The 24,466-nt window shown below is 36.6% G+C and overlaps 1 protein-coding gene across 1 annotated transcript in view; it reads right to left on the reverse strand.

Moving 5' to 3' along the window:
* Nucleotides 1-24,466, reverse strand: part of LOC102802539 (NACHT domain- and WD repeat-containing protein 1-like) — a 140,199-nt gene that overhangs the window by 29,268 nt on the left and 86,465 nt on the right. Inside the window, exons 3-8 of the mRNA XM_085493593.1 lie at nucleotides 14,541-14,626; nucleotides 13,516-13,632; nucleotides 11,397-11,496; nucleotides 9,898-10,003; nucleotides 8,547-8,698; nucleotides 6,963-8,244 (exon numbers count right to left, since the gene is read on the reverse strand). Of these exons, the coding sequence (XP_085349719.1) occupies nucleotides 6,963-8,244; nucleotides 8,547-8,698; nucleotides 9,898-10,003; nucleotides 11,397-11,496; nucleotides 13,516-13,632; nucleotides 14,541-14,626 (1,843 nt within the window). The remainder of the gene's footprint in view (nucleotides 1-6,962; nucleotides 8,245-8,546; nucleotides 8,699-9,897; nucleotides 10,004-11,396; nucleotides 11,497-13,515; nucleotides 13,633-14,540; nucleotides 14,627-24,466) is intronic.

The following is a 24,466-nucleotide window of genomic DNA, read 5'->3' on the forward strand; positions in this document are numbered from 1 at the left end:
GTCAGCGAATTTGTCGCACCCGCGTCAATGACCTTCGATCCACAACGCACTTTACTGACGGCAGACATCACGTGCAACACAGACCTCGTCATTGCGCTCAAGGCGTCTAAGACAGACCCATTCCGCCGGGGATGTAACATCATCATCGCACCCTCACAGTCATCGGTCTGCGCTGTGCAGGCATACCAGGCGTACAAAGCACTACATAGTTCCGTCGCTCACCTACCCACATTCCAGTTCGCCAACAGTAATTTCCTCACGCGGCAAGCTGTTAGCAGCCACATTCGAGACCTTCTCACTCACGCATCTGTACCAGATGTTAACCGTTACACTACTCACAGTTTCCGCAGTGGTGCAGCCACGACAGCTGCCGACGCAAATCTTCCGGACTGGTTGATCAAGGCACTGGGCAGGTGGCGCAGCGACGCCTACCAGACGTACATTCGCACACCCCCCAGCATCATCCGCTCAGTTCCGGGTCACTTGTCACTTGCTCTTCCTTAACTGTAATTTCGACATTGGTCTTGAGATTTCATTTCGTTTTCGTTACATGTATTTGCAGTGTATTTAGTTTAATGTTTTATCGGTCAAACCATGCTTTGTTTTATCCTATCGCGATAGACTTTGTAACACATCATCCTGCCTTTAAATTTGGGGGTTTCCACCACAGACCAAGCAGACTTTACACGGGTACCCACGCTGTCCATCCCCCTGGGGTTGTGAGTGTATCTGCAGGCTCCCGCCAGGGGGACGCCAGCCATGACGCCCGCCTGTACAGTCTCTGCTGGTGGAAGGTTGCAACCAGGTACCACGCGCTCGGCGTCATGATGCAATTCACAGGCGAGTCGCATCATGGAGCTGTTCGCTGCGACGCCTGCGTCTGCAATTCGCTCCCCCTTCCACTTTTGCCAAAACCTTGTGTCTTGTGTCATTTATTGAAGCATTAATAGTATGATTATGAATATAATTTATAATCTGTGTTAATGCTCAATTATGACATGCATTGACCAAGCTGACATCCCCCTTTCATATTTTGACACCTCCCATGCCACATTGTACTTCATGCAATATTTGCTCAAATTTCGTCCTTCAGTCGGATTTACATTAATTAACACCAGACTGTTCATTCGCTTATCCGTGCTCGCATCCTCTTCAAGCATCAGTTCATTTTGCCGCACCGTACGATACACATCGTCTCAGCAGACCTCCCACCCACCCATTCATGCAAAGGTCTCTATATACCAATTTCTATACCATTACCGATCTCACTCAAGTGTAACTCATGTTTATCTGCTCATGAACAACCTTAGCAATAAACAGGAAAGGGGGTTTCCACCACAGACCAAGCAGACTTTACACGGGTACCCACGCTGTCCATCCCCCTGGGGTTGTGAGTCTATCTGCAGGCTCCCGCCAGGGGGACGCCAGCCATGACGCCCGCCTGTACAGTCTCTGCTGGTGGAAGGTTGCAACCAGGTACCACGCACTCGGCGTCATGATGCAATTCACAGGCGAGTCGCATCATGGAGCTGTTCGCTGCGACGCCTGCGTCTGCAATTCGCTCCCCCTTCCACTTTTGCCAAAACATTGTGTCTTGTGTCATTAGTTAACACCCAGGCATTCTCACTGCCTGACATGTACATGTATTAACACTGGTGAATTCTCATCAGTTAACACCCAGGCATTCTCACTGTCTGACATGTACATGTATTAACACTGGTGAATTCTCATCAGTTAACACCCAGGCATTCTCACTGTCTGACATGTACATGTATTAACACTGGTGAATTCTCATCAGTGAACACCCAGGCATTCTCACTGCCTGACATGTACATGTATTAACACTGGTGAATTCTCATCAGTTAACATCCAGGCATTCTCACTGCCTGACATGTACATGTATTAACACTGGTGAATTCTCATTAGTTAACATCCAGGCATTCTCACTGCCTGACATGTACATGTATTAACACTGGTGAATTCTCATCAGTTAACACCCAGGCATTCTCACTGCCTGACATGTACATGTATTAACATTGGTGAATTCTCATCAGTGAACACCCAGGCATTCCCACTGCCTGACATGTACATGTATTAACACTGGTGAATTCTCATCAGTTAACACCCAGGCATTTTCACTGCCTGACATGTACATGTATTAACACTGATGAATTCTCATCAGTTAACACCCAGGCATTCTCACTGCCTGACATGTACATGTATTAACACTGGTGAATTCTCATCAGTTAACACCCAGGCATTCTCACTGCCTGACATGTACATGTATTAACACTGATGAATTCTCATCAGTTAACACCCAGGCATTCTCACTGCCTGACATGTACATGCATGTATTAACACTGGTGAATTCTCATCAGTTAACACCCAGGCATTCTCACTGCCTGACATGTACATGTATTAACACTGGTGAATTCGCATCAGTTAACATCCAGGCATTCTCACTGCCTGACATGTACATGTATTAACACTGATGAATTCTCATCAGTGAACACCCAGGCATTCTCACTGCCTGACATGTACATGTATTAACACTGATGAATTCTCATCAGTGAACACCCAGGCATTCTCACTGCCTGACATGTACATGTATTAACACTGATGAATTCTCATCAGTTAACACCCAGGCATTCTCACTGCCTGACATGTACATGTATTAACACTGATGAATTCTCATCAGTGAACACCCAGGCATTCTCACTGCCTGACATGTACATGTATTAACACTGATGAATTCTCATCAGTGAACACCCAGGCATTCTCACTGCCTGACTTGTACATGTATTAACACTGATGAATTCTCATCAGTTAACATCCAGGCATTCTCACTGCCTGACATGTACATGTATTAACACTGATGAATTCTCATCAGTGAACACCCAGGCATTCTCACTGCCTGACATGTACATGTATTAACACTGATGAATTCTCATCAGTTAACACCCAGGCATTCTCACTGCCTGACATGTACATGTATTAACACTGATGAATTCTCATCAGTTAACACCCAGGCATTCTCACTGCCTGACATGTACATGTATTAACACTGATGAATTCTCATCAGTGAACACCCAGGCATTCTCACTGCCTGACATGTACATGTATTAACACTGGTGAATTCTCATCAGTTAACACCCAGGCATTCTCACTGCCTGACATGTACATGTATTAACACTGGTGAATTCTCATCAGTTAACACCCAGGCATTCTCACTGCCTGACATGTACATGTATTAACACTGGTGAATTCTCATCAGTGAACACCCAGGCATTCTCACTGCCTGACATGTACATGTATTAACACTGATGAATTCTCATCAGTGAACACCCAGGCATTCTCACTGCCTGACATGTACATGTATTAACACTGATGAATTCTCATCAGTGAACACCCAGGCATTCTCACTGCCTGACATGTACATGTATTAACACTGGTGAATTCTCATCAGTGAACACCCAGGCATTCTCACTGCCTGACATGTACATGTATTAACACTGGTGAATTCTCATCAGTTAACACCCAGGCATTCTCACTGCCTGACATGTACATGTATTAACACTGGTGAATTCTCATCAGTTAACATCCAGGCATTCTCACTGCCTGACATGTACATGTATTAACACTGGTGAATTCTCATCAGTTAACATCCAGGCATTCTCACTGCCTGACATGTACATGTATTAACACTGGTGAATTCCCATCAGTTAACATCCAGGCATTCTCACTGCCTGACATGTACATGTATTAACACTAATAAATTCTCATCAGTTAACACCCAGGCATTCTCACTGCCTGACATGTACATGTATTAACACTGATGAATTCTCATCAGTTAACACCCAGGCATTCTCACTGCCTGACATGTACATGTATTAACACTGGTGAATTCTCATCAGTTAACACCCAGGCATTCTCACTGCCTGACATGTACATGTATTAACATTGGTGAATTCTCATCAGTGAACACCCAGGCATTCTCACTGCCTGACATGTACATGTATTAACACTGATGAATTCTCATCAGTGAACACCCAGGCATTCTCACTGCCTGACATGTACATGTATTAACACTGGTGAATTCTCATCAGTGAACACCCAGGCATTCTCACTGCCTGACATGTACATGTATTAACACTGATGAATTCTCATCAGTGAACACCCAGGCATTCTCACTGCCTGACATGTACATGTATTAACACTGGTGAATTCTCATCAGTGAACACCCAGGCATTCTCACTGCCTGACATGTACATGTATTAACACTGATGAATTCTCATCAGTGAACACCCAGGCATTCTCACTGCCTGACATGTACATGTATTAACACTGGTGAATTCTCCTCAGTGAACACCCAGGCATTCTCACTGCCTGACATGTACATGTATTAACACTGATGAATTCTCATCAGTTAACACCCAGGCATTCTCACTGCCTGACATGTACATGTATTAACACTGGTGAATTCTCATCAGTTAACACCCAGGCATTCTCACTGCCTGACATGTACATGTATTAACACTGGTGAATTCTCATCAGTGAACACCCAGGCATTCTCACTGCCTGACATGTACATGTATTAACACTGGTGAATTCTCATCAGTGAACACCCAGGCATTCTCACTGCCTGACATGTACATGTATTAACACTGATGAGTTCTCATCAGTTAACACCCAGGCATTCTCACTGCCTGACATGTACATGTATTAACACTGATGAATTCTCATCAGTGAACACCCAGGCATTCTCACTGCCTGACATGTACATGTATTAACACTGATGAATTCTCATCAGTGAACACCCAGGCATTCTCACTGCCTGACATGTACATGTATTAACACTGGTGAATTCTCATCAGTGAACACCCAGGCATTCTCACTGCCTGACATGTACATGTATTAACACTGATGAATTCTCATCAGTTAACACCCAGGCATTCTCACTGCCTGACATGTACATGTATTGACACTGGTGAATTCTCATCAGTTAACACCCAGGCATTCTCACTGCCTGACATGTACATGTATTAACACTGGTGAATTCTCATCAGTTAACACCCAGGCATTCTCACTGCCTGACATGTACATGTATTAACACTGGTGAATTCTCATCAGTGAACACCCAGGCATTCTCACTGCCTGACATGTACATGTATTAACACTGGTGAATTCTCATCAGTTAACACCCAGGCATTCTCACTGCCTGACATGTACATGTATTAACACTGGTGAATTCTCATCAGTTAACACCCAGGCATTCTCACTGCCTGACATGTACATGTATTAACACTGGTGAATTCTCATCAGTTAACATCCAGGCATTCTCACTGCCTGACGTGTACATGTATTAACACTGGTGAATTCTCATCAGTTAACACCCAGGCATTCTCACTGCCTGACATGTACCGTAAAATCTGTATTAGAAGCCGCATCCCTAATAGAAGTCGCACCCATTCTTTTTGAATAATTGAGAACCAAAAATTCATCATTTCTCATATGTGTAGATGCTCTAATAGAAGCCGCATCCCCTCTATTGCATTGTACCATTTTAATAGAAGCCGCGGTTTCTAATACAGATTTTACAGTACATGTATTAACACTGGTGAATTCTCATCAGTTAACACCCAGGCATTCTCACTGCCTGACATGTACATGTATTAACACTGGTGAATTCTCATCAGTTAACATCCAGGCATTCTCACTGCCTGACATGTACATGTATTAACACTGATGAATTCTCATCAGTTAACACCCAGGCATTCTCACTGCCTGACATGTACATGTATTAACACTGGTGAATTCTCATCAGTTAACACCCAGGCATTCTCACTGCCTGACATGTACATGTATTAACACTGGTGAATTCTCATCAGTTAACACCCAGGCATTCTCACTGCCTGACATGTACATGTATTAACTCTGGTGAATTCTCATCAGTTAACACCCAGGCATTCTCACTGCCTGACATGTACATGTATTAACACTGGTGAATTCTCATCAGTTAACATCCAGGCATTCTCACTGCCTGACATGTACATGTATTAACACTGGTGAATTCTCATCAGTTAACACCCAGGCATTCTCACTGCCTGACATGTACATGTATTAACACTGGTGAATTCTCATCAGTTAACATCCAGGCATTCTCACTGCCTGACATGTACATGTATTAACACTGATGAATTCTCATCAGTTAACACCCAGGCATTCTCACTGCCTGACATGTACATGTATTAACACTGATGAATTCTCATCAGTTAACATTCAAGCATTCTCACTGTCTGACATGTACATGTATTAACACTGATGAATTCTCATCAGTTAACACCCAGGCATTCTCACTGCCTGACATGTACATGTATTAACACTGGTGAATTCTCATCAGTTAACATCCAGGCATTCTCACTGCCTGACATGTACATGTATTAACACTGGTGAATTCTCATCAGTTAACATCCAGGCATTCTCACTGCCTGACATGTACATGTATTAACACTGATGAATTCTCATCAGTTAACACCCAGGCATTCTCACTGCCTGACATGTACATGTATAAACACTGATGAATTCTCATCAGTTAACATCCAGGCATTCTCACTGCCTGACAACCATCACCATTTTAATTTTCTATATTTTTCAAGAAGTATAACCCATGAGAAAGTGAAGTCCAAAATTAACAAAGAAACAAAATATTGGCAGGATACTTTGTGGTGTTAAAATTTAAACTTATGTCACCCAACTTTATTAGACAGTGTAATTGACGAATAAAGCATTACAGTTGACATTCAATGAGTGTTTGAATTTCATGTAAACAATATATATTATACATGTATAGATAGTGTGAGACCCACATTGGAATGTATACATAGCATGGGACCCACATTGGAATGTACCCACAGTAAACACAACAAGGTGTGATGATTACGGTGGTTTAACATAACGCCTACCTGATTGTGTGTTGAACAATAATGGAGCCATATTTCTCCTCAAGGTGTTGAAATATCCTATGTATAGCTTCCTTGCAAGCAGTTATCGGCTCACGCCCATTACCGGATGGATTAACAAACTTTGTTTCTTGGCATAATAACTTGGCAAATAGCGGCTGACAATTCTTCTGGACGGCTCTCACAAACAATTTCAGTTGCTCTGTGGTTAGTGTTCGATTACAAGCATGTAAAAACTGATTGATGATTCGTTGCAGTTCCTTTTCGGTAAGTGGAGGAACTTGAATGAAATTTGACGAGATGAGTATTTTCTTTTCGAGCGTCACTTTGAGTTGGGAATCATGGGTGATGGAGACAATGACAAATACGTTGGTCGGGAGATTTGCGGGCAACCATTGTAAATTATGCGCATCAAAGTCCTTGCGTACATTCTCTATGTTGTCGATGATTATCAACAACGGCCGTGATGCATTTGAAACTTTATTAAGAAGATCTGGAAAAAACGATTTCAAGGTGTCGAAGTCTTCAGGAATGTCCGACAGTTTCTTCTTATATGCTTTGCATATTTGTCGGCAAATGCTAATAAGGATATCACGAGCAGACTTGCTATATAAAGTCAAACATGTGAACCGTATGATTGCTACTGTGTTCTCTCCTAGCCATGAGGTGGCTGTTTTTGCTAGCATGGATAAGGTGGCCGATTTTCCGGACCCAACTATGCCTTCCAACACAATTGGATGGCTGACACGATCTGAATCATTTCTATTGGACAGTATAGAGTTCTTCACCTGGCTCAGCAGCGTTTCACGACCAACGAAATCACGACAGTACACGCTAGACATACGTACATGCTCCACGACCTCATTAAACATATGTCTACTATCCTCGATCGTTGGTCGCAATGGATCTTGACACTCGCTTGCCATACGCCTGTCTATCAATGTTTTCAACTTTTCAGAAACTTGCATGCATAGATCTTTCAGATACATTTTATGTGCACTAAATTCGGGGTCAATACCCTTCTCAGTCCACTTCACAGAGAAATTAAGAATATTCTCTCCCGGCACTTTACTAGGGATCCTTCCCTCCTTCAGCTTCTTCAGACGGTCTTGCGCTTTTTTATCAAATTTATGTTTGGGTTTCTTCATGTCTATATATTTGGGTAATTCTGGATGGTCGGAGTTCAGGTTTTGCGGTATGTCTTCCAAGTTACGAAAAACAAAAAGGCAATTTTTGGCAGATTCTTCAGAACGTGATATGGCGGTTGACACTTCAGTCTCTAAGCCTACAAAACAAAATTACAACTTGCATTTACAAAATACTGCCATCTAAAAAAATGTAATTGATTCTTTTGTTTTTATTGAAGGTATATTTATTGCTATATACAATATACTTCAAATTGAGGTCATTATTTGACTTTTAGTTTACTTTATATCAATTTTTTTCAGGTCATTATTTCTCATTTCTCTCACATTTTAAAGTCAACACCTCAAGTGAAGTTGAATACTGCATTATTGACCCATAGCTGTTACAACACAGACAAATAAATAGAGGCACATGATAAAAAACATTATTGGTAATATTCACCTGACATATAGTATTTATGCACCTCATCTTCATTTATCAGACCTTCATCAAACGCGTACTCCGAGCACTGCTGCAATAGTTCGAGTAACGTTTCATGCGTCTTCTTCCACTGTAATCTATCTTTTTCTTGGAGTTCTTTATTTTCAACACCTCTGAAGTAGTTATATTGTAAAATTCAGACAGACACACACACACAGAAAAATAAAGCTGAATATATTAGAGATGAGGATATAATAGCAAAGTTTTGGATTCACTGGTTGCTTAGCCTATAAAAAAGGCCAGCAGGATATGCAGTGTTACCGGTAGTCCAAAGATACAAAAAACTACAGGGACATGCAACCGCAGTCTTTTCTCTGGTGTAACATCTCATGGGATTCAAATACACTTTTGAATATCATAATGCATTTCAATCAAGAAATAAAAATGCCATTTGATATGTAACACTTGCTTTATCTTTTTTTTTTAACAACTAACTTTCTTTTTGTAGTAGTAATTATCACAACTAATCTTTATTGCTATTAACTGATAGAAACATTGTATTTCTAAGGATGCAATAAAGTTATTATTATTATTATTATTATTATTAAGTGCAAGATAATGTTTGAATAATCCAAGACAACTTGCATCACACACATACAAAATCTGTGAAAATATTAATTAGGTATTTTGTACAAATTTCAAAATAAAAATATGCCTACATAAGACATTAATAACAGAAATTAGTATTAGTAGAAATTAAATGAATTTGGAATACTATGTAACAAAACGGCATGGTGTTAACATTTGGCAGGGCAATGCAAGTAAATGATAATACTATTTTTTATTCATCTATTTTCAAAAAAAAAAAATTCAAGTCTTTGCCATAGTACTAATTGAGTAGCGGCATCAAAACTAGACTGTTGTAAACACACTTTATACAGTGTATTTAAAAATTGGGTGACATAAACTACTGAAAAATATGTGATAAGATTGTGAACATTTAAAAAAATGAACTTCAGTATCATTCAATATCATGTTCATTCTTTATTGTATGCACGCATCCAAGTTATCCTTGAAAATTTATTTTTCATGTGTACATTACAAAATATAGTTTTGTAAATATACTGTAATTCATCACAGAGTGATATCAGCCAAGGATTTGTATTCTAACATAATTGGAACTTATAGCACCATAAATCCTGGAAATATGATCACAATTATAAAAAAAAAATTAAGAGATGAAAATTGAAAGTTCTTGAGGATAGGTCTTATAGGCTTCTTTAAATAAATGTGTATTCAATTTCTTCTTAAATATAGATAACGAATCGCACTTTATCACGTCGAATTTTTCAATAGACTATGGTTAACTTACATGTCATAGAAGTGTTTAAGTTTCATTGAGATCGGCTGTAGTCTATAAACTTTCTTTTCAGTGCTCGTGACATCTTCCAAGTACCATTCATCAAGTAGGTTGATATCTAGGAATAAGTTTGAAAAATTTCAATTAGAAATTGTATGTTTGTATTACAAACTGACACATAACCAAGCTTTAATTAGGTATTTTTTAAATGATTGGAAGGTATCGAAAGAGCCAACGGTGGTAATTAGTGCAAGTCAAAACTCATGATGCCCATTAGAGTGCATTGGATTGTCAATGTTTATCAACACAAAAATCGCACATGCACGGCACGGTGCGACATGACGACTACCGCCTTCTAACCCTCTAACCCTCATATTTTGACTGTTTGGTCCAAAATTAAGATTTATTCAGTGAAAATAATGTGAAAACAAATTACCCTGTTTTGGATGTGAATTGGGATTGGGATTGGAAGTGGAATATTGAAAACCAGTCAGTTGAGTCAACGCGTATATACAATGCAGAATTTGATACTTCAAGAACCTGTCAAGAAACAAGCTGTTCTCTGATTGGTCTGAATGTTAGGTGTTAAAGTTGGGTAGCCAATCAGACACAGTCTTGAAGGTAGCTTTGAAAGAATTAAATATTGGAACCTTCAAGATCGTGACGATGATTCTAAAAACCATACAAGTCACTTATTTCAATTTTGTGAAACATTGGGTACTTGAATTGTTGGCTCTATGTGTGAAATAAAAGATGAAGAATAACGCTGTTATGAGAATACAGCAAACTCATACTCAGTATATGTGGTCACATGAACCTCTACTTAGTACCAGTTGATACCATACTCAGTATATGTGGTCACATGAACCTCTACTTAGTACCAGTTGATACCATACTCAGTATATGTGGTCACATGAACCTCTACTTAGTGCCAGTTGATACCATACTCAGTATATGTGGTCACATGAACCTCTACTTAGTACCAGTTGATACCATACTCAGTATATGTGGTCACATGAACCTCTACTTAGTACCAGTTGATACCATACTCAGTATATGTGGTCACATGAACCTCTACTTAGTGCCAGTTGATACCATACTCAGTATATGTGGTCACATGAACCTCTACTTAGTACCAGTTGATACCATACTCAGTATATGTGGTCACATGAACCTCTACTTAGTACCAGTTGATACCATACTCAGTATATGTGGTCACATGAACCTCTACTTAGTACCAGTTGATACCATACTCAGTATATGTGGTCACATGAACCTCTACTTAGTACCAGTTGATACCATACTCAGTATATGTGGTCACATGAACCTCTACTTAGTACCAGTTGATACCATACTCAGTATATGTGGTCACATGAACCTCTACTTAGTACCAGTTGATACCATACTCAGTATATGTGGTCACATGAACCTCTACTTAGTGCCAGTTGATACAACATTGATACTGCTTCTGTTACCAAGTCATATTTTTGACATAGTCTGGTAATACTTACTACGACCGGCTTCAAATGCACAATCTTTAATATGAGCATATTCAGCCTCTTCTATGACAGCAGGTAAGATACACTCTCCATATTTACTACCAATCAACGACTAGAAACAGAAATGACAACATTCCTATTTCATTATTCATTATTTCATAAAGTTGTAATTCTGTTAATACTTGAAAATTGCTAGTGGGTGCAAAAAACATTTCGGGGAACACAACAAATTCTACACAGTGAAGAAACTGAAGAACGCTGACTCAAATTTGACCTATTTTAATTTTACGTCAAAATTGCAAGACCAGTCATGCCCTGAGTTTGATAGTTTTATGTACTGTATGTATAACCAAATTGAATGGATAGTTCATAGTTTAATGCCATTAACTAAGGAAGTTATACCCATGAGTTTCACTGGAATATTAGATAATCTAACAAGTTTTAATTACGGTAAATACAAATGTGCAACTTTTGTAGGAGTATTTCTACTGCTGTATATTCTGATCCAAGGTATGAATAATAAAAAAGACATTTACACATGATAAAATATTATTTGCTTAAACAAATGCATTGTGGGAGTTTAAGACTGATTCAAATTTTGCATTACTGAGCACAATTACAATGCATTATGGGATAATATATAATATATTAAAAATAATTTATCATTAAAGAGGTCATTTAATTAACAAATGTATTTTTATGCATGGTAACCTCCTCTCTCCCTCTCTAAACATACCCGTTTTGATGATTTATCCATGACTTTAACAAACACACACACATTTACACATGATAAAATATTATTTGCTTAAACAAATGCATTGTGGGAGTTTAAGACTGATTCAAATTTTGCATTACTGAGCACAATTACAATGCATTATGGGATAATATATAATATATTAAAAATAATTTATCATTAAAGAGGTCATTTAATTAACAAATGTATTTTTATGCATGGTAACCTCCTCTCTCCCTCTCTAAACATACCCGTTTTGATGATTTATCCATGACTTTAACAAACACACACACAGTAATAGAATACTGCCATCAAACTATTTTCTTGGAATTTCCTTTGTTTTTAGGAACAATTTCCTTTGTTTTTATAAAACTGTCAGCAGGTCAGGAAAAGCGATAAAAGCCCAGGGATTGTCATTTTTAAACCTCTTTTAATTATAATGTAGAATGTAGCAAAATGGTATCAGATTTGTGGGCGTTCAAATTCATTTGAAACCATGTAAAACTAAGTTGGTGACTTCAGAAGTGATAAAGGAATATTTTATTTCGCCAATGTTAAAACATTGAAATCCAATATTACTGAATGGGAAAGTATTTACTTAGCACCAATTAGACTCACAATAGAGTCAAAGCTCAGGGAATTTCAATGGAAAATCAGCCACAATATCCTGGTAACCAATTCTGTTCTTTGTAAGATGACCCTCACCAAAAATTGAATCAGGAGCCTTACGTTCTGTAAGGGGCCTGATGAAAATCTGCTTCATCGTTTCTATGAATGTCCAGTAGTGAAATTATTTTGGGATACCTTCTTTGAGATATGAGCGACAAAACTGAGTTTCCCTCGGGTAAACAACCCAGAATGCTTTTTGTTTGGTGATAGTCTTCTCCCCCTCCTGTTAAACTTTTTGCTTTTAGTTGCCAGGAGGTTTATTTATATTTGCAGATGTCAGGATAAAAAAAAAAAAAAATGAGGAATTTAAGACTTTGTGCAGAAGATACTGGAAACTGAGTACTTGATTGCAAACAGAAAAGGTAAATTGGGAAAACATTTTAAAAAATGGGGAAAATTTATGAAAATTGTAGCAACGTCCTAGCATATCAACATGACTACCTGAAAAAAAATTTAATATTTTTGTGGAGACTTTGTACTTGTTTGTTGTGCAATGTAATTTTTTGGTACACATACATGTAACTATGTAGAGTGTTTATGTCAATTGACTAAATGAAAAATGTTTTAAAAAAAAAAGAATGCAGCAAAATAATTTTAAGCAAATAAAGCCATCAAATTATATTATTATTCCTTTGTTTTTATTAAAATGTTTGCATGAATCAGGACAGTATTGGTACCATAGCTTGTTATTGTCTACAATAATTATTTTGATATTAGTATATGACTAACCACAAAGAATGGTCCCTGTGATAAGCGATGTGAATCTTCAAGTTCAAGGATCCTTGTAGCTGTTGTCTCATGGTCTATGGTGATAGAATTTGATCCATACTGATGCATATCAAATAGCTGCAGAAAAAAACAAATGATTTAATCACAGCTGCAATTAGACGACTGTATACTTATGGTAACTGAGTTAATCTATATTGGGATAATTTCAGATTAATTAACAAACATATTCAACCAGTAGTGGTCATTCCATGATATACTGTAAAACATGTTGAGAAAGCGACATACTATTTTAGCGAATCACAGTGAAATGACGTACAGTAATGGTGAAATGTTGATCTCTCTTGTTTTTTGGTGATTTCCTGTTTTCACAATACGTGCCCTTGCCTGCCAAAACAAATGCGCAGCTATCACCTCCATAAAAACAAAAAAAAACTGTCAAGTGTAATAAGAAAGCGCTCCAGATTATTATGTTTTCTGTGTTGTTTACAAAGTGTGTGTGTTTGGAGAAAAAGATGTTTGGCCGCCATTTTGAATTTATAATGAAGTCGTTAGCTCCATCTTAAATTAGCGAATTAGTTCTCTAGCCAAATTTGCTAAAAAGACATGCTTGCAAAATAGACATGTTTTACAGTAAGTCATGTGTGAATATAATATGCTTTTTCAAATATGCTCTTTTCATTCATTCATTCATTCATTCATTCATTCATTCATTCATTCATTCATTCATTCATTCATTTAATCATTCATCTGTGCTGGTGATCACACAGCATGCAGTTTACACGCGATGTGTGCAACGAACATACTGCATGGGGATCCATGTCAAACGTGATGCTACGGGATGAGCGGCACATTTTCTTTTTTCTCATATATTCTTGAATCTCCATAAAACTTACGACACAAGTAAATGTCCACAAAGCAAAGTGAGAATGCCAAGAAATGTATGTCTTGAAACTACTTTGTATCAAGGTATTGTATTACACTGTAATTTATTTATGTATTCATTTAATCAATCTTGTTGATATTACCTGAAAGTCCAGTCCATACTGCAAACAATGTTCCTGTAGATCTGGATAAACATCTTGCAGCAATGCAACCCTCTCACTTTCAGTATCTGTAAATAAGCAATTTAGTTTTGTTTGTATTTTAACTTTACATGAACACAAATCAAAAAGTTACACAACTTCATCATGATGCCAAGACCATGAGAATGTCTGTCATAGTTTCTATATATTCTTCAAACAATCAGTCATACAGCAGAGTACTTTATTTTCACTGGATTTTGTTTTAAATAGTTTTTTTGTGCCAGTTCTGAACATTGAATGTCACTGTTGTCTTTTTTTTTGTATGTGCAAATTGCAAGTGCTAGTGCTGACACATTTTTGACACAGAAGTCATATTCATGTTTGGGACTACATGACAGGGCTGTGTGCTATCAAATTGCTATCAAATTGCAACTTTAATGTGCTATCCTGGCGTCAATCAGGCTCGGTCAAACACAAACACCTACAGACCTTAACCAAGGAATGCCAAGTAGTAACTAAGTGACGTAATTTGAAAATATTCTTATTAATACTTGTTTTCTGTAAACAAGTCTTCATTACGCCATGCCCATGCATTCTGCCTGTTTAGACTTAGGTATTTGAGAAGTTTCTGGCATTTCTCGCTGTTTCTGTGCAGATTTATAACAAAAGAAACAGTTTTTTATTCGCCCAACTTTCGAGAGTAAAAGGAAACCAAGGGAAATAGAACAAGCCACGAGAAAGTGTCGGACTAATCAGAATGCCGAAACTGTTACTAGTTATCAGCCTCTTGTGGCTTGGTACGCCATGACACTTGAGGCGGGAACCAGCCAAACATGTTTGCTGAATAGAATCTGCCAAGGAGTAGTATTGACGCAAATAAAGAAATTTGACTTGTGAAGATGCTTACATGGTGAAGCTTAATTTCAAACCCCTCTGGGCTCTTAATGCGACAGGTGGTTTCATTTGACAAACCAAAATCCTAGAGAATTTGCCAGCTTTTTGAGATAAAGGAACAAAACACCTCACGACAATACTAATCCGGTAGAAGAATATTACATCATTTATTTATTTCTGATTTGAGAACCAACAGCTAAAAAAAAAAATTGGACATTTTAAATCAAGATATTTTTGTTATTAACGAGAAAAGGTTTTTCATTTCTGTCTAGAGTCGTGTGGCATGAAAAATGTTTCATGAAACACTGCCATTATGAGGCAAGATTAAAAGAATCTTGTCACGTCCAGACGTGCAGTTGAGTGAAGTGTTCATACTATTGAGCAGGACCATCTCTACTTGACGTTTAGGATTTTGGACACTCTGGAAATACATCCCAGAATTCGTGTATACTGAAATATCTGTATTAGAAGCCACATGGCTGTCTGTTAAATCAATTCACTGTAACAGTACTGTGTATGATACTAATTGCCGTCTACATTCTGAGTTGGTCTGCCTACTTTAAAAGTGAAACCCCGGGGTACTTCAACACCATCAATGCTTTTTTAAAGAACATAAAAATTTGTTTGATGATTTGTCAATTCAAGTTTAAGATTTGTCAATTAATAGTTTAATAACAATATAGTCTTATTATTGAAGAATATTTTTTAGATTTTCAATTAATAGTTTATAAACCTTAGTGTAAACTGAGAACAGACTTCTCAAGGTAGAGTGAACCAATTGAGTATTGGTCACCAAATCAGGAGGAGAATAACGCACTGGAGAGGAGCACTAATGTAGCCAAGGTGTTTATTGCTCAACTGCTAGGCCTGGAACTGAGACTAAATACTCATGAGATGTTCCTTGACAATGTATCAATATCATTATGTAAATAACTAAACTAAATGTCATAGCCTCAAATCATTACACTTAGTAACCAAGCAGGGCCTATATAGTCTTGTTATGCATGCTTTTAAACAAAGAACTCAATTCCATTGCTATGGCGATAAAGAAATATATGTGATATTCTCAACATAGGTAAATATCACGTACAATGCCCATTAAACAGTATTGAAGTAGACCTTGACATTTAATATTGATTTTCTGTACTACAATGTACAAGGAAGATGTGAATCTGCACACAAACACACCAATATATTACCGGTAATTGTATTATTATATATGTACATCTGACATTAAAAACAATAGAATTTACCTGTCTGTAAAATGTTGTATGGACATGTTTGAATATGTTTACACGTTACAATGTCTTCCTCATTTTGAAAATGTGCATCATATTTAGGTCATCCAAACACTTCCCATGTTTACTTAAGAAGCGTTATCAGTGCCTGATGAAAATAGAATCCCGTCACTGAATGCAAATGTGCGTACAGAACAAAATATTCTTCTTTGTCATTTTGTGTTGTTATACATCTCATTAAATTATTACTACATGCAGGGAAAAGATGTATAATAATAAGGTTATCATGAGAATACAGCAAAGTATGCTTTCAGGCAGTACAGGATTGCATTGACCTTCACTATTTGTTGCCAATACGATCACCATACTACCTTTGTACATATTCTACAGTATCCTCATAATACCTGGTACTATGATCTGTCATTTTAATAGAAAAAATAAGGTTATAATGAGAATACCGCAAAGTATGCTTTCAGGCAGTACAGTATTGCATCGACCTCCACTATTTGTTGCCAATACGATCACCATACTACCTTTGTGCATATTCTACAGTATCCTCATAATAACCTCGTACTATGATCTGTCATTGAGAAAAAAAAAGGTTATCATGAGAATACCGCAAAGTATGCTTTCAGGCAGTACTGGATTGCATCGACCTCCACTATACGTTGCCAATACAATCACCATACTACCTTTGTGCATATCCTACAGTATCCTCATAATAACCTTGTACCCGGTACTATGATCTGTCATTGAGAAAAAAAAAGGTTATCATGAGAATACCGCAAAGTATGCTTTCAGGCAGTACAGGATTGCATCGACCTCCACTATACGTTGCCAATACAATCACCATACTACCTTTGTGCATATTCTACAGTATCCTCATAATAACCTTGTACTATGATCTGTCATGATCAAAACATTAGCACACTCTTGTTTTGTTATACTGGGTAAATCAATTAATTTTAAAGTTTATTAATCAACTCCAAAATGTTGTGACCATAAAAGCACACAATCATCGTCCCCCGCTGCGTAACCAATATAAACTGCTTCTATGAATTTGAAAGTAACAAAAAAGGCATGACAAATAAATCACCAAAAATGCTCTCAAACAACTGTTTGTTCTTTCTTGCCAGTGATTGTACAACAGAATTTAAATATACAAATTTACAAAGCGCCACCTTTTGTACCTTTAGTATAATTTCTTTCATACTGGAATACTGAAGAAAAACCATTCATGATGGTTGTGTCAGCTAAATTCAATATACCAGATGGAGGATTCACATGAAGTTGTCTACAAAGCATCTTTTACAAAAACAAGTTTTTTTTAAGCCAAATCTATAGGCACATGTAATTGGTTGCTGACAACTGGGAAAGTGTTAGCGGAAACCCAGCACGTGGAGAGAACACAAAATACTCTGTTTTCAGTGTATTACCTATAATCAATTTTTACACAGGAAATGTCATGATAGTTCACAGTAATAATAGATGAGGTGGGAAAACACTTCTATAATTATACTTTGAATATGTGACTTTTGAAATTACTGATGACAGATAGATCCTTTTCATCATTAAAGTTATAGACATGACAAAGATTGAGGAGACGAAACATGAAAGGTGATCTTAAATCAATCAAATTGGCTTATTAAGTCTGACATGCCAGGACGGCTTTTTAAGGGCCACTAAATCTTAAGATTTTGACACTATTAGAACCAGATACTTGAAAAAAAAGTATCAAATTTCCATCACAGCAAGACTGAAAATGATGATGCATTGTTCCTTCCTATGTCCGTCACTTTTATTTAAAATTTTATTTAATGCCAAATTCAGGGTTTTGCATGCTTCATGCTCATTGTAGTTTAGATTGCTTTAAATTTCAGTCACCAGTCGACAACACCTCTATTTCAGACCAAATCATATTCCGGCATCTTGTCTCTGATAGAATTTGTTAACCGACGAGAGCATGAAAAGTAGATTATAACAAAAGTTTTAATAATAGAAACTGAACACGATAGTCATATGGTCAGATGTAGTTCAGGGCATTAACACCATATGCTGCAACCAGAATTACAAATAAACATAGATTTCATCTACCTCTACCAGATTTAGATCAGACTGCTCATAATATTGAGTGTGGGTTCCCACACAATGTGTTTATAAAGGGAGATGATTGTCACGCAGCAACGCACGCAATGCAAGTAATACACATGGTTTGTTTCTATGCAAATCGAACACTGCCAGACAACCATCTTTTATATCACGTAATCTTTGCCTCATTCCCATTAATTGCTTTTTCGATAGCATTTTCATTCATAGTCCTTAAATTTGGTCGGATTTACTAGGAAAGTAATATTTCTTTGTTCTATACACTCAAAGTTTGACTGTGTTTCAGGATAAGATTATCATACATGTGTAATCTAAGAGGGGAATACAACCAAACTTCCCCTCACTCACTCAAAACCCTGGAGAACACCCTGGATTTGTAGTCATATTGATGAGCTGTGAAGATGCATCGTCTACTGAATAAGCAGCTGAACAAGTGATTTATGATGGAATGCAACGAGTGGCTGACTATGACACATACAAGACCATGTTGCAGGTGTCATTAAGTACCGGTATATGGGATTATGACCTTTTAACAGGAGAAATGTTGGCCAGTACAGTCTGAATTTTACTACATTCTGCACATGAATTGATATTCATTTTAAATACATGTACTGTACAGTGCATTGACTTCATTTAAAATTGATAAATTCGTCCTTGTATTATCAATACCAACTGTAAAATACTTTATTTTTGCTTGGAATTTATTTTCAGTATTTTTCCTTCAGGGACAACTCAGGGAAAAAAAAAATTCAGCGAATATACATATTTTCCTATATTTTACATTAAACTTTAATATCTAAAGTCAGTGAAAATAAATGTGATACAAAACACCCAAAAAGGCTTTCCAGCAAAAATTAAATACAGCTGAAATAAAGTATTTCACAGTCTTTTTGATTTGTTACCATTTAGGATGGTCACAAATTGGATGAAAATTGGATGGATGAAAAATTCAATAACCATGACACTAATTCTTATTTATCATTAAAGTTCAATGGCATGCATTTTTATAACTTGTCATCCCCAGGAACTCAACTCTCAAGTTCATAACCCCACTTCTCATTTTTGGTTAGACCAAAATGGCTTGTTGTTTTCATGTATGCTGACATGCGTTACAACTACATGTATTATTTTTATAGTTAGTCTTATTAAAGCACGGTAGTCTCATATAAACAAAGATGGCGACTTTGACTCTTGCGCAGATCAACGAGGACGAAGTACGAACTGACACATTTCCAAGCTTTAATTAGGTAATTTTCATGTGATTGGAAGGTATCGAAGGAGTCACCGGCGGTAATCAGTGCAAGTCGCACTCAGGTCAAACCTCATACTTGTGATTTCCATTTGAAGAGCGCATTGGATTGTGGGAAAATCAATGTTGAACATGCGCGACGACTACCGCACTTTAATTAATTGTTGTGGTGTTTTAAGTATTATTAGTAGTTTGTCTTGTTAGGTTGTTTGTTTGTTGCAAAACCTGTAATTGGGAAATTTGTTCCTGTTGGTCAACTGAATAAACAAACTATAACACTAAGAGAAGTAAATTTATAATGACCTTTGAATTGTATTCCAATTTCTTGCACCCTCCCTCCCTCCCTCCTAAAATGGTTTAGCCCAACAAGTTAAGGTTAAACAGCTTACATTGTGATATGAGGCATGTTTGTAAAGATGGCACGATGCTTGATTAAAACGCACCCTAAATAATATCTGTGAAGACACAATTTTTCATTCTCACATTTAATACACATTTCTTCTGAGTTAAATTTAAAGATATGATAAAGTACTATTGCCATTATATCCCAACATCATGGACACATCTCAGTAAAAATAAAACAAGCAGCCTGTCGGCTGAGATAGCTCCGTTGTTAGCAATGCATATTTCAATTAAAGAACAGAAGATATCATTAGAAAATGAACAATATGTATAGTATCAGGGCAATGGGACAAATCTGAGAGAGGTTCACATGTAGTACCTATATATGTATTGTAATAATAAAGGAATTGGACTTGCGGTTTTCAACAAGAAGTCGAAAATATCACTTTTTATCAAAAATGACAAAAATATTCACCAAAATTATTAGAGAATTGAAGATATCATCATGAAATGAACAAATCTAAGAGAGGTCTACCCAACGTACATATACACCAAGTATCAAAGCATTCAGGCTTGTAGTTTTCAAGAAGAAGTCGAAAAAGTAAAACATTGACACGGACGACGACCGACAATCACTCATATGATAAGCTCAGCTTGACAAAGTTGACAGCGGAGCTAAAAATTGATGTTTGTTAAGATTATTATTATTAAAGCTGGTGGGAAAGTAAAAAAAAAGGTTTACATAATGAAACACTCCCCTCCCCAATTTACAATTTGTTGTGGTTGAATTTTATATAAACTGACAATGTATTTTACGTATTGCGGCATCGAACACACCTATGGCACCTGTTCAATATTTAATCAACAATACTGCCACCAAGAGGTCATATGTCACGTGAGCTAATTTAAAAAAAAATTACATTGAAATGAAATTACCAATTATGAATAAATAACCAAAATATGGCAGTGTCCATATGGATTAGATTCATACATTGATATTACTGAATGAAAACACCAGTTGCTATGGAAATACTATACACTAACAATATATTGCCATGGAAATGATGATAGTCTAAAAATACTCTTCAATTATTCAAATTACTCCCGATACAAATAATGAGTGTACAGCTTCGATAATCAACCTATTAAATGTAGTATAAGTGGTCGTGACCTGAATTTTGTTATGAAAAAACGACGTTAATAATTAAAGTTTATTGCTTCTTTATATCGTGCAATCAAAAACATGATACACGAAGAAATGCGACTTTGCATCTATACTCCCTAGCTTTATGCAATAAATGTAACTTTGCATTTTAGACTCCCTAGCTTTATGCAATAAACGCAACTTTGCATTTTCAGTCAAAAGGATTAAGACTCCCCCCAAAACAACTTTTTATTACAATCTGACTCAAAAATGATGTCATTCAATGCTGTCAAACAAAAAGAAAATTATAGTTAGAAAACATAAACCAACAAAGAGATTATGCCAATCTTCAATACTGTAAAATAGTTTATTTTCGCTGAAGGGATGATTCAATGAAAATAAAATCCAGCAAAAATACTTTAATTTTTTTTCTATATTTTACACTCAACATATCAAAAATCAGTGATTAATTCCAGCTAAAATAAAGTATTTCACAGTAGTTTGGGGGCGCTATTTACCACATGAGGGCACTGTTTTATTGTTTAAGAAATTAATAAAGTACATGTCTTTCTTGACTTCAGGGTTATATAAATTTGATAACTTTGTCACGCCTTTGAAGGCCATGTTTCCTGCAAAAATTTAGGTGTTTTTTTTTTCTTTTTTTCTAGAATTTGACCTTACGTTGTCTACAGCTTTAGACCATATTTTTTGAAAATTAAGTTTAATTTTGTGACTAGCTTTAAAATTCAACTTTGCCTCTATAAGGATTAAGGTAATTTTCTACCTACAAGAAACATATCCAGAAATCCTCTAAGTCGAGCGAGTGGGTTTGGGTAAATCACTGTAATGTTCAAAATTCTGAAATTAAATTATATGATCACCAAACATGTTTTGAGTAGTTTACAATTTGTTCTTATTGGGGGAAACATTCCATCATATGTCGAAATTTTGTTCTGTGATTTATGCTAAATAAAGGTATCTAGTGTTTTATGAAGGGTTACATATGGCTGTCCCAAAATATTGGAGCATTTTGAATATTAGTATAAGTTATCTGCGTTTCTGATGGATAATGTTCCAAAATGGCTGCTTTTCAGAGTATTTTGCTTATATTTTCTTGAAAACACATCTTTCTTTCTCCATAAAAACTTTAAATATGAATCACTTGCATGTATGTGAATCATTACGCAACATTTTTTTATGATTTACTGTGATATATTTTTTTAAAGTTTTTGCGGTAGCAAACTACTCTTAACATTGTCCACAATTATAACAGATACTAGTATAAAAGCACTCGCACATGAACTTGACCCAGAACTCCAACTGACAATCTCACTTAGGGAGAAACTGCAAATGCCAGATAGTGATAAATTTATAATTACATTTATTGATACAATCATAAAATATAATTGGATCAATATCCATCCAATTGAGTGAACTATAAAGGATAAAGCAAATGTAAGGTCATCTTTACCAGGAAATGTTGCCTGAATCTAAGAAAGACCATTTAACGGTGAAAGAAATTTGAAATAAATTTACACAGAATAACATGACAGTAATAAAATAAATATCACAATTTTTTAAGATAGTTGTTTGGGGGTGCTATTTACCATATGAGGGCACTGTTTTATTCTTTATCCTTTTCACTACCAGTTCCCATTTTTCATCACAAATTCACAAAATAATCCTGTTTATAGTTTGAACTTTCATTCAGAAGATTAGGACAAAAAAAAATATTTTTGAGTAAAAACTGAAAATTTACTCAAATTTTGTCTGTTGGCTGCAAAATTAGGGCTCATTTCCAGAAATATTGATATAAGAAAAAAGTGCAGAAAGATTTGGGCGATAATGCCTGGTGGTGAAAATGACTTTCTTGACTTCAGAGTAATACAAATTTGATAACTTACAAAACTGAGGTTCATTATGTAAGCATAATGTCATCTGAAGACACATTGATGGATCTATTTGCTTACCAATTCTAATAAAATGGCAATACAAATGCATACCTCCATATTTGTTATTGCTGTCATGGCAACAGCCATCATTCAGCACATTTTTTCCATTGAGTATCACATTTTTATGCATTCTACATATTCTACAGTTCTGAAGAATCATATTGTGAAATACGACATTTATTTAGACGTTGGTTAATCTTCTTTCAGTTAGTTGAACTTTTGAATATGTATGTGAATTTGTCTGTGTACTTTAAATTTGTTTTTGTTATTTCCCAAGCTGTGATTGATTCATGTGACTATGATTTGTTTTGATATTATCCCAAGATGCAATGAGTGACAGAGTGTAAAGTAACTCCAGACAACCTATTATTATTACTTCGCATTTAACGCAACCAATCACCGTAAAATAATCTCCTATTTACGTTGTCGAACACGGCCCTCAGAATTAAGTCACATGCATAAGATCCACCACATCAGTGACCTTTAGTATCAATAAAGAGTAAAAATAAAAAATTTTGTGGAAATGTTAATAGCATGATAACATATAAGTGTAGTGTTAATGCTGGGCAACGACACCTCAGTCCTAATCCCCTGCACATGACATCAAAGTGTGCCACCATTCATATGTATGTGACCTTCCATCTCATACACCTCGCCTGTGCAATTTCCATTCACATGCATTAGCATATTCTATGCTCATGCTCTCGTGACAGTCATTTACCTAATCTTACATGTACTTGCCATGCAATCATCAAGCTTTCTTGTATCCCACTTTGCCTTAGCATAGTCAGCAAATATCCTGAACCTGTCTTCAAGGTATCTGCCTACCTGCTACCTCATAATTCAAGCATTCAATTTTTTGCATTCTATCAACTTGTATCTGCATTTCATTGTCATTACTGTGCTTGCGGGCACCACTCGGCTAACACGCTGCCATTCTTTGTAATTAGAGTCATACAGTATGCACGGAACTGGTATCTGTGATGAGGATCGGGTGGATACCA

Source organism: Saccoglossus kowalevskii, chromosome 19, assembly GCF_978046115.1.
Source record: "Saccoglossus kowalevskii chromosome 19, keSacKowa6.1, whole genome shotgun sequence".
NCBI lineage: Eukaryota > Metazoa > Hemichordata > Enteropneusta > Harrimaniidae > Saccoglossus > Saccoglossus kowalevskii.